Source organism: Plasmodium brasilianum, chromosome 9, assembly GCF_023973825.1.
Source record: "Plasmodium brasilianum strain Bolivian I chromosome 9, whole genome shotgun sequence".
Classification (NCBI taxonomy): Eukaryota; Apicomplexa; class Aconoidasida; order Haemosporida; family Plasmodiidae; genus Plasmodium; species Plasmodium brasilianum.
In genome coordinates, this window is record NC_090122.1 from 1444306 (window position 1) to 1461407 (window position 17102).

At 26.7% G+C, this 17102-nt stretch overlaps 3 protein-coding genes across 3 annotated transcripts; all 3 read left to right on the forward strand.

Moving 5' to 3' along the window:
• Nucleotides 1–1385: 1385 nt before the first annotated feature.
• Nucleotides 1386–4171, forward strand: MKS88_002937 (RNA (uracil-5-)methyltransferase; the record flags this gene model as incomplete). Its single annotated transcript, XM_067215990.1, has 2 exons — nt 1386–3129; nt 3318–4171. 2 exons carry the CDS (start codon nt 1386–1388, stop codon nt 4169–4171), a joined length of 2598 nt encoding a protein of 865 aa, XP_067073513.1.
• A 1486-nt stretch (nt 4172–5657) lies between these two features.
• Nucleotides 5658–9816, forward strand: MKS88_002938 (uncharacterized protein; the record flags this gene model as incomplete). Its single annotated transcript, XM_067215991.1, has 2 exons — nt 5658–5946; nt 6218–9816. The coding sequence occupies 2 exons, from the start codon at nt 5658–5660 to the stop codon at nt 9814–9816; spliced, it is 3888 nt and encodes a 1295-aa protein (XP_067073514.1).
• A 3884-nt stretch (nt 9817–13700) lies between these two features.
• MKS88_002939 (heat shock protein 70) lies at nt 13701–15692 on the forward strand (the record flags this gene model as incomplete). The annotated part of the gene is made up of 1 exon (XM_067215992.1): nt 13701–15692. The coding sequence occupies one exon, from the start codon at nt 13701–13703 to the stop codon at nt 15690–15692; it is 1992 nt and encodes a 663-aa protein (XP_067073515.1).
• Nucleotides 15693–17102: the final 1410 nt, after the last annotated feature.

Consider the following 17102-nt stretch of genomic DNA (forward strand, 5'->3'; position numbering starts at 1 on the left):
TTAACCACATTGCCCATATGAATATAATTATATAATTACATAATTATATAATTATATATATATGGGAAAATACATTTATATGTATCTGCTAGACGTATATATTACGATAAGTTCACATAGCTTAAGCAGTGCCAGAATAGCTCAAACATAAAAATAAAACCTTCTCGTACATTTCATAAATTCAGTTTTTTGTATCTTATACAAAATTAAAGTTTTCGAAATAACTTGATAAGTGCCTTTTTGTTTTATTCACATTTATTTGGAGGTTCTTGGACACATAAATGAATGTAAGCAATGAAATTTACACTTCCATATATATATGTACATACGTGCACATATAATCATAGAGGATGTACATAAAGTAAAATACAAATATATACAATCTATTTAAATGTGCTTGGTTGAACTTTAAAAAGGAAGGCTTGGGTTGGGGTAACTCAATGTAAAGGTGTAAAATATTACTATTAAAAATTTAGAAAAAAAAAAAAAATGAATGCATAAATGCACTTAGCAACTTCTATATCTCAACTATTTGTATATAAAGATAAATTTACAACAATCTGAAAACAAAAAAAAAAGAAAAAAAAAAAAGAAAAAAAAAAAGAAAAAATATTTTTTATTAAACTATTTTTAGTGCATTACTGATAAAATTAAAAAGTCCGTAAAAATTTACAAAAAATTGTATATTATTATATTTATATATCAAATTTTGAAAAGAATTACATATATATATATATATTTATGTATGATGGGGGACGATATTATTCGTATGTATTTCTTCTCATTAGCTTAAGCATACGTTTATAAGTATATTTATTCGTAAGTACAGTATTTCCTTTTTGTTTTTCCCTCACATACTTGTTTATTTTTGTTGAATTTTACCATCTTTTAACGTTCATTTTTGTAATTCATCTATTGTACTAACATTTTACGCTTTACATTTTTCGTTATTTTTTATTTTTTATTTTTATTTTTTGGCGTATGAGTTAATTTTTTTTTAAATAGGAATGTCAAAAGGTAATATTTACATCACTTGAACAATATTGCTTTTTTATCCATAATTATATGTATGTATAGTTGTGCATTTGAATACGTATACGATATACATGCCAATGCGTAAGTTAAGATGCCATACATGAAATGCATGCATATATATGTATATGCAAGTAAGTTCAACATGTGCACATGAATATTATCATGACTGCAAACAGCTACGCATAGGTGGAAAAGTTGCACAGTAGAAATATACCCGTATACACATATATACATAAATAAATAAGTGAATAAATACACAAATACGTATATGCACATACATACATAATATATATTTGTACATGCGTGTGTCCATACGTATGCAGATGGACATATATGTCTCTACCTTTTGAATGAGTAAATTTCTGCTATTTTTACTATCCTCTTTTGTATTACATAGTCAGAAAAAACAATTTTGCGTAGTTAAGGGAGTTCTAGGAAAGAATTCCTCCGTGTACGAGTTAAACAAACAGGGTAGTTTGACGAAAAGGGAAAGAAGGAATACATCTAGAAGTATAGGAAGCAGTATAGCTAAAAGGGTAAGAAGCAGCATAGCTAAACGTTTAGCTGAAGGAATAGCGAAAGGAAGATCGAACCGAATGAATAACAACATGGATAATAATAAAGAGGCAATTGTCGAAATGGGATTGCAAAACTTGGTAAGGAGTAACAATAGCAACGTTTCCTTATCATTGAATAATTACTCAAAGAATATAAAGGATAGCCGATCGAATACAAAATTAGTAAAAAGCAATGTAATAAGTATTTTCAGTTTTGCATTGAAATATATGAATAAAAAGAGTTTAAACAAATGGCTAAGAAATAATGTTAAAGCTCCTTTTTGTGATACATTTGTTCCACATAATAAACCCTTAGCTTATATTAAATTTAAATGTTCTGAAGACATGAAGATATTTGAAAAATTGATAGAAAATAAACGATTTCATCCGAATGATAGTTTATCGACTATTAAAATTTACAAGTTTTCTAAATATTCTCAGAAAAGAAAAGGTAGTGCAGAGGATAGTCAGGTGAATCGTGGTAGCAGAGACACTGGAAAGAACATTGGCCATAACTATGGCAGTAATATTAGCGGCAGTGAGAGCAATAACTTGAGCAAAGACAAGCACGAAAGGAAGAAACAGAAGGTGGAAAGCTCATTTAACCATGATGTGAAAAGAGAAGAAGATAACGAAGAAGAATTATTAGATTTACAAAGTATCATGAAATTAAATAGAACACAAAAATACAAAAGCATAGAAAATTATGTAACACCTTTTTACAAATATTCTTATTCAGATCAGATAAAAATAAAACATAAATTTTTAGAAAAATGCAAAGATCAAATTTTGAGCAACCTGAAGAGTAAATGGATGAAGCAGAGTTTGTTGTTCGGAGATTTGGAGTCCAGTCTTGTTGAAGAGGAGCTGAACCTGTCAAATGGGTGTACTAATGCAGGAAGTGGTATGACAGTACATGGTAACCCAAGAAGCGGTTACAAATGCTACAGTAATATTAGCAGCAATAACGGCACGAACAACAACGGTACCGTTTGTGGAGGGAAGAAAAACAAGAAGAACGAAACGAGCAAGGACAGCTGCCTGAACAAAACTGTACTAAGTGATATCAAAATGAATAATAATAATTACAGAGAAATATCATTAGAGAAAAAAATGGAAGAGTATGACTTCGAGATAGATAGCCCTTTATATCCTGATGAAAAAGGAATTAATAGTTATAGGAATAAATGCGAATTTACCATTTCTTATGATGAAAATAATAATGTTGAAATTGGATTTGTAACTGGAAAGATTAGAACATATTTGAATGACAATAATGAAGATAAAATTTTGAACGACGATAATAATTGTAATTTTAGTGAAAATAATATAAGTAACAGTGCATCTCCCATCAATGAATCACATAGCACTAAACTTAGGAATAAGAAACAGAAGCAATCCTATTACTTAAACCCTATAGTTAAAAATGTTGATGACTGTATTCACATTCACCCCTGTATGAAACAAGTTGTAAACGAAATGAAAAATATAATAAAGGTTTCCAGTTACCCCGTCTTCGATAGGGTTTATAAAACCGGTAAGGCTCCCCTAAGAAAGCGCGGTGTGCGCATGTGTGCACGTAAACATATTTACATTTGTGCACACTTATATACATTTACACGAGTATACATATATACATACATGTACATAATTATACGGATGTGTATTCATACCTTTCCGTGGCCTCCAATTTCATTATGTTTCTCCCTCTTCCCCCTTGCGCAGGTGTCTGGAGACTGCTGGTCGTTCGTTTCAACAGCAGAAATGAGCTCATGATCACTGTTCAAACCTATACATTGGATCAAAAAAAAAAAAAAGAGATAAAAAAATTATTAATAAATAGATTAACAAAGAAAAAGGATGAAGCCTTTATGAGTTTTTGTAATTTCAAAGTCGTTTCCCTATATTTACAAGAACATGACAAATCAAATGATTCTTCTGATCAATCACCAAATGAACATTTGTGGGGAGTAGAATATTTAGAAGAAATAATTTTAAATAATCGATTTTTCTTAACACCGTCATGTTTTTTTCAAGTTAATCATAGTAGTTGTGAAATATTGTATAAACAAGTTATTAATTATATAAATATATATAAGAAAAAGAAAAATTATATATTTGATTTATGTTGTGGTACAGGTACGATTAGCATTTGTGCAGCTAATGAAATAAAAGAAGGAGATGTACATATTATTGGTATTGATATATGTGAAGAAAGTATTATTAGTGCAAAAAAAAATGCAGAGATAAATAAAATTAATCAATATAAATTTATTCAAGGAAGAGTTGAGGAATTATTTGCAAGTGAAATAAAAAATATTTCAGAAAAAAATGTAAATATAATTGTTATAGTTGATCCTCCAAGGAGCGGTCTGTCTAATAGTGTTCTTAACATTTTAAGTTCAAATCAACTTATTAACCAAATAATATATGTCTCATGCAATCCCATTACTTTAATAAATAATATAACAAATGTTTTGTTTCTTAATGAAAATTTAAAAATAAAAAATCTTGTTTTTGTCGATATGTTTCCACATACCTTCCACTTAGAATGTATTACAAATGTTATGAAGGTATGATAGGTCTCGCATTTTAATATGTTGATCTGTTAGTAGCGAAATAATTATGTATTTGTGCGTGTGAATTTTACGCATATGTGTATTTACACATTTGCTCATTTATGCGTACGTTGACGTACTATATATTGCATACATGCAGAAACAATCATACGCATTTGTTCCCTTTGAGCATACCGTGCATCTCCCCCCCCTCTCCCCATAGACCATACCATTGTTTTATAAACGTTTTCTTCCAAGTTAAGATTATTAAAATATTGTGAAAAAAAAGACATTATGGGAAAATTAGAATTTATTATTTGTATGTATTTTTTTCTCATAGTAAAAGCCTGCATTCTGCAGTTCTACAGTATTGTAGTATTCATTTTGTTAAAAAAATATTTTGGCAGTGCGAAAAAAAATATTTTTGTAATGTGAAAGAAAATATTTTTGTAATGTGAAAGAAAATATTTTTGTAATATGAAAGAAAATATTTTTGTAATATGAAAGAAAATATTTTTGTAATATGAAAAAAAATATTTTAGTAATCGTGTTGCGTACTATTCTGAATTATGGCTTTCACAGTGTCGGTTTTTTTTTTTTTTTTTTTTTTTTACAAATTCCATATAAATCAACATACAAAATTATAATTTTTTAAAAAATATTGTTCTAAATGTATATAAAAAAGGAAATAATGTTTTCCCATAGCTTAGGAAAGTTTCATACGTATTAATAATTCGTATGTATGTGCATGCGTCTCTCGTGTATGCACGTGCCATATGTACATGCCTTGTATGAGCAATACTCATAATATAATATATATATATATATATATATATATATATATATATACGTATATAAATGTGTATATGTAAAAACAGATCCAATATTAAGTTTTTTAATTTGTGCTTTTTTAAAATTTACTTAGGCCGTATATTTATAATAATGAATAAGAAACACTCCGTAAAGGTTAGAAGGTGGAAGGAGTGCTAAAATTATTGAGCTTTGCATATTTTTTATTCCCTTAACATTTTTGAATGTTTTTCTGTAATAGGGACACACGTATACAATATAACCAATTTCTCAGATCAAGTCAAATATTATTTTTAAAATAGTTGAACCATTTAATAGTGAATAGTTTATTTTTCTGCCTAAAGAAATGCGACGAATGTTTAGTACTTAACGGTTTATTACTACTTTACTTTTTTTTTTCTTTTAATTTATTAGATTGTTTTTTTTTTTTTTTTTTAAAAAATGATTTTTTGATTCATAGAAGAAAAATAAAATGAGGACGCAAAATGTAAGAATAAAATGCGAGCGAGACAAAAAGGAAAAGAAACCCCAAAATTTGAGAAAATTTTGATATATTGAACACAAATTGACGGTTCGCACGTCGTTTATCATTCGCAATTGCTGTAGCTGCTGCTACTGCTATTGTTATTGCTACAGCTAATCTTTTTACGGCTGCCCTTTTTTTTTTTGTTCTTTTCTCCTCAATTTTTTGAACAAAATGAGCATAATTGTAGCTCTCGTGATGTGCTCCCTTTTGTTCCTTTGTAAATCAGACGATTTGACGTCAAAGAATTCGGAAAATCTTTTAAATAAAAGTTTAATAGATATACTAAATTACAATTTCAGTGTAAATGATGTTATGGGAATATTTGAAAATATTTTTAAGAACAGCGTTGATGATTTTAAAATTGAAGAAGAAAACCATGAAATAAAAAATCTACAGTTTAAGAAGTATAATTTTGATCAGCATAATTATAACTTTATGTACACCTCCTTTACGGACTACTGTAATTTCACTATACTTGCTTCATTGTTGTTGCGCCTGTGAGTGAGAGTGTGTATGTGAATGTTTGTATTTGTGTTTTCGTTTTCTTTTGTGTTTGTGCATGTGCATTTATGAAAGTTTTGCATTAATCGTGTGCCTCTGCGTCCCTGTTACACATATGCGATCATGATACAACAGAATGTTCCTATTTTTCCTGCTTCTTTGCATTCCATAGCTCTTCTATTTTTTTTTTTTTTTTTTTACCTAACCCTTAACGTCCCTCCCTTCATTAGGCCTAAAGGAAGTTACAAGCGACAAGTGCTACGAATACTTGAATAAAGATCATATGACAAACATTTTTAAAAACGTGAATCACAAGTTCTATTCTCGTTTTAGTAAAGAAATAAATGAATTAAGATACTATACATTCGAAATAGAAAAATTATTAAAGAGAAAAGATGATTTGAATGATAAAATTTTACGAACATTTGATGAAATTAAAAATTCAAAGAGTTCATTAACAAAAGCAATGACAAAGAAGTCAGGTAAAACATTACCTATTATTAAATACTTTGAAGAAATGTCGTATAATTTGAAACATGCAAATAAAAGTTTAAGTTTTTATGATATGGTTATACAGTATGGAAATGATTTAAATTGTATTATAAAAGGTGCTTTAGTTGAATATATATATCTTTACAAGCAAACAAAAAATTATCAAAAAAAATTAGAAAAATATATAGAAAAGAATGCTCGAGTTTTATCAAAGATGCATAAGAAAATTATTTTGAGTATTTTTTACATGATTTCAGATATGAATAAAACCAATGAAAAAATAGACAATATAATTAATAAAAAAGTAAACGAATTTAATGAATGGGTAAGTTACGAAAATTATAATTATGTAAAAAAACTAAAAATATTGAAATCAAATGTTGATTTTAACCTTGATGATATTAATGAACTTATTGATAATTCAAAAGAAAAATTAGAAAAAAATAAAATCGCTTTTGTTAATATGAGCAAATATTTATCTTTTCAAAATCCAAGTAAAACAATTATGTCCATTATTCATTTTCTTAATAATAAATATTCCAAAGATGTTAATATATTTTTTATATATAATGAAGAATATATGAATTTTAATTTTGATCAAGAAAAAAAAAAAATCAAACCTTGTAAAATTAATATTGATACAAAATCAACAAATAATTTTAATTTTGTTCATTTAGATTTTATGGAAACATCTAAATATGAAAATTTACTAAACTCAATTACCAATGAACAAAATGATCTCAAACATGTAGACAGACAAAAAATTGAAAATATTGTAAATGAAATATTTCATCCAGATGAACAAGGAGAAGATAATAATTGGATTAAAGAAAAAGAATTTGAGGATGCTAAAAGTAAAATTTCTTATAGTAATCTGAATGAGGAAGTAAAATTGTATACAAGCAAAATGGAAAAAAGTATTGATGACACAATTAATGATTATTATTTTTTTAAACCAACTATTAAAAGATACATACAAAGTGTTAGGACACTTTTAAGAAACGCCATTTTTAATTTCAATAAATATATTTATTCTTTTGAAAAAAATTTTACCATACATGTGAGTGATAGTTATAGGGACTCTTCACTTGCCACCGACAGGGGAGACAAAGCACCTTCCGACAGGCAGCACGACTCGAAGGAAAGAAATGAAAAGCCACAACTGGGTTCAGAATTAGGTGTTGAATTGAATGCGGGGTTAAATTCCGAGTTAAGTGATGAGTTAGGCGGCGAGTTAGAAAGCGAATTGGAGAGCGAGTTAGGAAGCGAGTTAATTGGCGAATTGGGTGAAGAGTTAGGGGGTGAAGTGGGAGCTGATGTAACAGAGGGCGTGGAAAAGGAAGCGGAAGATGGTGCAAAAGAGACTGAGAATTCTAGCGAAAATATCTCCAACAATAGAGTCGAAAATGAGGTCAAAAATGAGGCAAAAAATGAGGTCAAAAATGAGGCAAAAAATGAGATTAAAAGTGAGGCAAAAAATGAGGTCAAAAATGAGGCAAAAAATGAGATTAAAAGTGAGGCAAAAAATGGGACTGAAAGTAAAAGCAATAACCAAGGAAAAAACATCCATGATGAGGACAAAAAAGGAGAATCTAAGAATAAAGACAAATTCGAAAATAATAAGGATAGTGAGCAGTATAACGAGCAAGATGATGAACAGAGTAGTGGAGGCGATGGTGAACGAAATAATGTAGACGATAATGAAGAGAGCAGTGAAAACGATAATGAAGAGAGCAGTGAAAACGATAATGAACAGAGTAGTGAAGACGATAATGAACAGAGTAGTGAAGACGATAATGAACAGAGTAGTGAAGACGATAATGAACAGAGTAGTGAAGACGATAATGAACAGAGTAGTGAAGACGATAATGAACAGAGTAGTGAAGACGATAATGAACAGAGTAGTGAAGACGATAATGAACAGAGTAGTGAAGACGATAATGAACAGAGTAGTGAAGACGATAATGAACTGAATTGTGAAGACGATAATGAAGAAAACGATGCAGATGATAATGATTGTGCATATGAAAATAATGATGCAGAAAAATGCGGATGCGGCTCTAACGAAAAAACTACGAGCAGCATGTCCATATTTCAAAGCGGAACTCTAAAATACCTATGGAGGATACCTTTTATTAATAACCTATACAATATGTGGAATAAACATAAAAACAAGCGAGCAAATAAAAAGGAAGTTGAAGATATTGACATATATGAGGTAGACAAAGAGGAAATGGAAAAAATATTCACCAATTTCAGTAACTTGAATTATGAAGATTCGATAAAAAAAATTAAAGAAAATATTTTTTATGCCTTACCAGATATTGAATATATTTTAAATGTTTTGCGAATATATAAAGAAAACAAAGAAAAAAATAAAGACAAAAATTTTTTTTATGATGCATTTTATGGAAATGATTATATAATTATAAAATCAAAAGGTGTACATGTAGAAACATTTATTTATCCTTATTTTGAAACGTTAAATTTGCAATTAAATGAAGTAGAAACATGCAGTTCGAAGGATTATTATACGTGTATGAAAAAATACGTTCGAGATAATATTAAAAAAGAACTTATAAATGAAAAAATAGTGTTTGTTTATTTAGGAATCTTTAAAGACGAAGTATTCAAATTGCCAAAATTTAAAATTGTGGATGATTTAAAAAAAGCTCATTTGAAACAATTTTTAGAAAACCCATATGAACATAATTTTTTAAATAATTTTTTTGTTAAAAAATATGAAGAAGAATATATTTTTTTTCAAAAATTAAGAATTTTTACCTTATATCATTCCAAATATAAAAATTCAAATATATATGGTATTGATTTCAACTTTTACGTTTCATATTTTTCAGATGCAGACTTAGAATATTTACCATTATCCTACTACCATGATTCCATAATTTATTTTAAAGTAATCCTTGCTACTTCGAAATATGGCTATCAAGAAATAGTTCCAGTAGATGATGAAATAATAAAGTTTGGTCTAATGCTTTCTTTAGATAATAAAAATAAAAATGTTCATTATTTAATTTTATCAGACGTGATAAATGATACAGATTATAATTTGGTTAAGAGCAAAACTGGGGTTGTCAAAATTTGTGAAATATCTTACAAAAAATTTAAAATAAAATTGATAAATGAAAAATATAAAGTTCAAGTAACAAGAAACATGAAAATTATTTTGCAAAAAGAGGTTACTTTTAATAATAGCAAAAAGAGAACACTGGATTATGTAGATACATTTTATGATAAGATGAATAAAATTATGAAAAACAATATGAATCTGGAACTATTCGGAAAAACGTTCTTTGTTCATTTACAAAGGATATAACTGTGTAGTGGCGAGGAAATGGCATGTTCGACTTTTTCTGAGTGCAATGTATGCGCTTGTTTATTTTGCCGCACGTTATTTTGTTATACATTATTTTTCCGCACGTTATTTTGTTATACATTATTTTTCCGTACTTTATTTTGCTTAATTTTATTTTACTGAGTTTAATTTTACTGCACTTAAATCTACTGTATTTTATTTTATTATTTTTTTTTTTTTTTTTGTTAAAAGCAGGAAGACGCTTTCTTATTTAAAAACATCGCGCACGCTTAATATATATATATATATATATATATATATATATATATATATATATATATATGTATATATATTAACAGTTCATCATCGACTTAGTTTTTACCTTTTTGACTTTTTGTTAATTTTTTCAGTTTATTATTCGACAAATGGGTGTGCTATATGTACATTAAAATGATATCCTCTTGTTTTCCATTTTTAAAATCTGCGCAATTACATTATTTTGTATGCTTTTTTTTTTTTTTTTCTCGTATATTTTTTCATCCCTTCTTTCTTTTTTTTTCTCTTTCCTTTTCTTTTTAATTTTAACGATACCCTTTAAAAATTTACGTAATATATATTATTCTACCCATTGTACGTTATATAAGTTACAAAAAACTTAACTAATTTCACGTCTTACGTTTTATATCTTATGTTTTTTTTTTTTTTTCTCTATGATGTTTTTTTCTTTTTTAATTAAATTTTTGCAGAATCATTTTGTACGTAATATTTTTTACTTTCTTTAACTACCCACACATTATTGAAATCATCAATTTTGAAAATCATACAATTCTTTAAACATTCATTGAAGATTTTTCTTTTATATGTATATATAATATATGTATACATAATACAAAAAAATAACTCATTAATTTTGTAACGTTAAAAATAACTGTTGTCTATTTTATGTAAAGAATAAATCAAGAACAGAACCATTAGGATCTCCACATACAATAAAGACACAATTTCGTAAACCTTCAATAATTATAAAAACATATTTCTTATAAAAAATAGTTTATATTTAATATAAGTAAAACATTTGTCCATATTTTCATTTTTATGCGCCTTTATTTACTTCGTATATTTGTAAATTATAAATAGTAATTTTTTTTATATTATAATTAAAACTGCGAAGTTTAAAAGTATGCAAAATGCATACTTGTTCATATATATGCAAGGTTACGAAAAAGGAATAGCTGGCTTAATAATGTTGTAAAAATTAAAATTATGAACAGGCAAGAAAAAAAATAAAATAATAAAAATAAATAAATAAACATTTAAATATATATATATATATATATATAAACGTACATATATATAAACGTACATATATATAAAAATAACTATAAAAAGGGTGCCAACATAAAGACGTTATGATAAGCTGAACATTTTCTATGTACGTGTACATTTAATTTTAAAAATGAATTTTGTCAAGTATAGTATATTTCGTGCATTCGTATTTATGTACATCGAATATACGTTGTATTCTTTTTTTAATTTATATGAGACAAGCAAATTTTCTACTCCCTCATAACATGGATATAAGAAGAAACAGGATGGGGCTAAAATTGGTATAAGAAGTTTACATTAATTTCTAGAGTTCTATATTATAATATATACATACACATATATATATTATCAATGTACAGCTGAAATCTTGCTCATTTGTTAATTATTTTTTCTCTTGTGTTTTTTCTTCCTTCTTTTTTGAAGTAAAAACAGCTGTATTTTTTCATTTAATCATTTTTATATAATTTTTTTTTTTTTTTGTGATTTTTCTTACCTCTTATTTTTTTACCCATACAAAATTTATATTCGTGCAGTAATAAATATATGTATATATTTATATATATATATATATTTGTATATATTTATATATATATATATATTTGTATTTATTTATATATATATATATTTGTATATATTTATATATATATATAAATACATATATGTATATATTTATCTATCTATCTATATCTATATCTATATATATATATACATAAATATATATATACATATATATATATATTTTTTTTTTTTTACTCTTTGCATACATATATTCACGCACAATAAATCACACATATAGATGGGGCCATAACAATATAATTGCATGCTGTGCAATTTGTGAGCTTTGTTTAATTGACTTCCTTTTTGCAATTAAGCTTTTATCTAAATAAATAAAAAAAATACAAAAAAAAAAAAAATTATATGACAAAACAAAGAAAATGCAAATATGAAAAAGGAAATAAGAAAATAACTTATATGATGTTGTTTTATACACGAAATAATAATACTTTTTTTTAAAAATAATGTTTCAGTGATTGTTATTTATGAGAACAAATTATGATAGCATACATAATAAAATATTTTGTCAAAAAATAACGTTCAATTTGCATATGCCCAAATTCTTTTTTTTTTTTTTTTTTTTTTAATTTTAATAAGGAGAAAAAAAAAATAAACAAGTATATGTACAAAAAGCTTTTATGTGCATTACGTATATATCTATATGTATATATGTACGTGTGATATATTGTATGTTTTACTTAATAAAACGTACGTATATATACTTATTCATGTATGTGGTTAGCCTTTTTACATTAGTGAAGAAAAGGTTCAAGGAACTGCAATATTTAACATATTTTTTTCATTTATTTTTCATATATATCTTTATTTTTAATTTAAATAATACACATTCAAACATATTTAAATCAATCTTTTTAATTTTGTAGAGTACTTTTATGCTTTTTTTTACAAAATTTTAGCTTTTATATCACAAGTAAAAACACATATTTTTCAAACGTATAATAGCAACACGAAAATCTTTTTTTTTTTTTTATAATGCGTATATTGCGGAAAAAATAATAAAAAAAATGTTAATCTTCTTTTTAAGTATCCTTTAAATATATTTTTGAAAGCAACATATGTATACATATTTCTACATATTTATGTAAACCTCATCGTTTTTTCTTCTTTTGCCTGAGCCCGAAAAATACATTCATATTAAAAAAAACAAATAAAAAAACAAACAAAAAAACAATATATAAACAAATAAACGAGTAAACGAATAAGTAAATACATCTACAGTATACTGGAAGAACAACCGTAATAATAGCAAATCCTCATCTTGTAGTAGATCTTAAATTAAAAAAAAAAAAATTAGCATAAAACTTGGAGATCCTGTGTTATTTGAACAAAGCAAAGCTTTAAGAACCAAACGCTTTAACTTAAGCTTTAACCGATTTCTAATTGACACACATATATATATATATTTATTTATTTGTATATCATAGAATAGCTCACTGGTAAGTTTATATTATTAAGCATCTATGTGAATTATGAAGTGCTTTTATGAACATGCAATATGTGCATGCCTACATGAAATAAAATTGCATACCGTTTATTTTGATAATACGTGTTTCGCGAGAAAATATTTGCACATTGGTAAAGATATAAGGAATACAAAGTTTTACGTACGTATATGTATAGCATTCCCTTGTGTACAACATAATTTATGAGATAAATTTTTTTAATGAAAATATGTGCTGTTACGTAGAAACAGAGCGTTAATTTTTTAAAAATGTTATCCAGAACCATACATAATTTTACACAACTCCACTATATATATATATATATGCTCACGTTTGTATATACGATTACGCATGAGTCATATTTGATTGCCTTTTTGTTCATAACATATATGTAACTTGTTTGTACCGTATTATGAGAAAAAAATTATCTATTTTTTAAAAATAAAAATTATTTCAAAATTGCATAATACTGCAGTTGCTCCATATATATTGTGCGTTTATTTATTTATTTATTTTTTTTTTTTTTTATATGTTCCTTTCCTTTTTAGAAAATCGAAAAAAATGGCATCGTTTAATAAGAAAAATGTTATGAATATTTTAGAAAAATGTGTAAAGAATAATTTATTAAAAGATAAAAGTCGTCAATTATGTACGAGCAAGGTAAATTTTAATAGAGCGTCCGGAGATATAATAGGTATCGACTTAGGTACTACGAATAGTTGTGTTGCAATTATGGAAGGAAAACAAGGAAAAGTTATTGAGAATTCAGAAGGTTTTAGAACAACACCGTCAGTAGTAGCTTTTACAAATGATAATCAAAGATTAGTTGGAATTATTGCAAAAAGGCAAGCAATAACAAATCCAGAAAATACCGTATATGCAACAAAAAGATTTATAGGTAGAAAATTTGATGAAGATGCAACAAAAAAAGAACAAAAGAATTTGCCTTACAAAATTGTTAGAGCGCCAAATGGAGATGCGTGGATAGAAGCACACGGGAAAAAATATTCACCGAGTCAAATAGGTGCTTGTGTATTAGAAAAAATGAAAGAAACTGCAGAAAATTATTTAGGAAGAAAAGTGCATCAAGCTGTTATTACAGTACCAGCATATTTTAATGATTCTCAAAGACAAGCAACAAAAGATGCAGGTAAAATTGCAGGTTTAGATGTATTAAGAATTATTAACGAACCAACAGCAGCTGCTTTAGCATTTGGATTAGAAAAAAGTGATGGAAAGGTAATTGCAGTATATGACTTAGGAGGTGGTACATTTGATATATCTATTTTAGAAATTTTAGGAGGTGTATTTGAAGTAAAAGCAACAAATGGTAATACATCCTTAGGAGGGGAAGATTTTGATCAAAGAATTTTAGAATATTTTATATCAGAATTTAAGAAAAAAGAAAATATTGATTTAAAAAATGATAAATTAGCTTTACAAAGATTAAGAGAAGCAGCAGAAACAGCTAAAATTGAATTATCAAGTAAGACACAAACTGAAATAAATTTACCATTTATTACTGCTAATCAGACTGGACCGAAACATTTGCAAATTAAATTGACTAGAGCTAAATTAGAAGAATTATGTCATGACTTATTACATGGAACTATTGATCCTTGTGAGAAATGTATTAAAGATGCAAATGTTAAAAAGGATGAAATTAATGAAATAATCTTAGTTGGTGGTATGACAAGAATGCCAAAGGTATCAGAAACAGTAAAACAAATTTTTCAAAATTCCCCATCAAAAAGTGTGAACCCAGATGAAGCAGTTGCTTTAGGTGCAGCTATACAAGGAGGTGTTTTAAAAGGAGAAATAAAAGATTTACTTCTTTTAGATGTTATTCCTTTATCATTAGGTATAGAAACTTTAGGTGGTGTATTTACTAAATTAATTAATAGAAATACAACAATCCCAACAAAGAAATCGCAAATATTTTCCACAGCTGCCGATAACCAAACACAAGTTAGTATTAAAGTTTATCAAGGAGAAAGAGAAATGGCTAGTGATAATAAAATGTTAGGCTCTTTTGATTTAGTTGGTATTCCACCTGCACCTAGAGGTGTTCCACAAATTGAAGTTACATTCGATGTTGATGCTAATGCAATTATTAACATATCCGCTATTGATAAAATGACAAATAAAAAACAACAAATTACTATTCAAAGTAGTGGTGGTTTGAGTAAAGAAGAAATTGAAAAGATGGTTCAAGAAGCTGAATTAAATAGAGAAAAAGATCAACACAAGAAAAATCTAACCGATTCTAAAAACGAAGCAGAAACTCTAATTTACAGTTCAGAAAAACAGATAGATGATTTCAAGGATAAAATATCAGATGCAGATAAGGATGAGTTAAAACAAAGAATTTCGACCCTACGAGAAAAATTATCTTCAGAAGATTTGGATGCAATCAAAGATGCTACGAAACAGTTACAAGAAAAATCTTGGGCTATTTCACAAGAGATGTATAAAAATAATGCTGCTCAGGGTGCACAACAAGAACAACCAAAGAGTGAAACCAAAACAGGGGAGAATAAAGACAATGCATAAAACTTTCAAGTATACAAGAAAAAGAAGCAGGAGTGTGTGTGTGATGGGGGGGGGAATACACGGTGCATATTAATAAAAGAAAAGGAAAAAATAAAATAAAACAAAATAAAACAGAACAAGACAAAATAAAACAAAATAAAACAAAACAAGACAAAATAAAACAAAATAAAACAAAATAAAACAAAATAAAACAAAACAAGACAAAATAAAACAAAATAAAACAAAACAAGACAAAATAAAACAAAACAAGACAAAATAAAACAAAATAAAACAAAACAAGACATAATAAAATAAAATAAAACAAAACAAGACAAAATAAAACAAAACAAGACAAAATAAAACAAAACAAGACAAAATAAAAAGAAATAAAATAAACTGTTATAAACCAGTTTACATCAATTTGAACCGTTTTAAACATTTGTAGGGCACACAAGTAGTAATGCGAATTTTGTTTCCCTGCAAATGTTCGCATGTTTCGTATTTAAAATTCAAGGGTACACATGTACCATTCGCAGAGAGACTGAAAAATGAGTTTCTTCGACGAGCACAGGTGTGTATGTATGCATACGGACATACATACGGGCATACATACGTACATGTATATGCACGTGCATACCTGCATGTATACGCCCATACGTACGTACATACATATATACATTTTTATACATAACATCTGCAAATATTTCTACATTTCGCCTAATTCCAAACCAGTTAATCGACTTTTAAAAACGCAAAAACGTGGAAAAGTTTTATTATGTTATACTTAACTATGTGAATAGTTTTAGTATTGCACATTAAATGTTTTATTATCAAAAAGGGATGAAGCCTTTTTACTATTTATTTTATGTATGAATTAAGTATGCATTATTCTTTTTTCTTTTTCTTTTATTTCTTTTTTGATGCATTCTATAAAGTAAATTATATGTAAATATGTATATATTTACTCATTCTAGAAAGAGGAAAAATACAATAATTCACCTCATTACAAAAAAAAAAAAAAAAAAAAAATGTGTACTTTATTATTTTATTTTATTTTTTTTTATTTTAAATGTATAAAATTAGATAGGCTTTTTACATTTTTTTTTACGCGTATGACAACGTATATTTGCATATATATTTGCATATATATGTGCATATATGCGTGCATATGTTATCTTTATATAAGCACACATGTGACTGTAAGCAGGGAATTCGCCAAGCGCAGAACGTATTATTTTATGAGCCTTTGCTTTTATTATACATATATGTATTATACATATATGTATTATGCATATATGTATATGTGTACACATTTATATATGTGGGTGTATACGTATATATATATGGGTATATATTTATATATGTATGTACATATTTATATATATATTATTTTTCCTTGCTTCATCCTTTGAACATGAAACATAAATACAC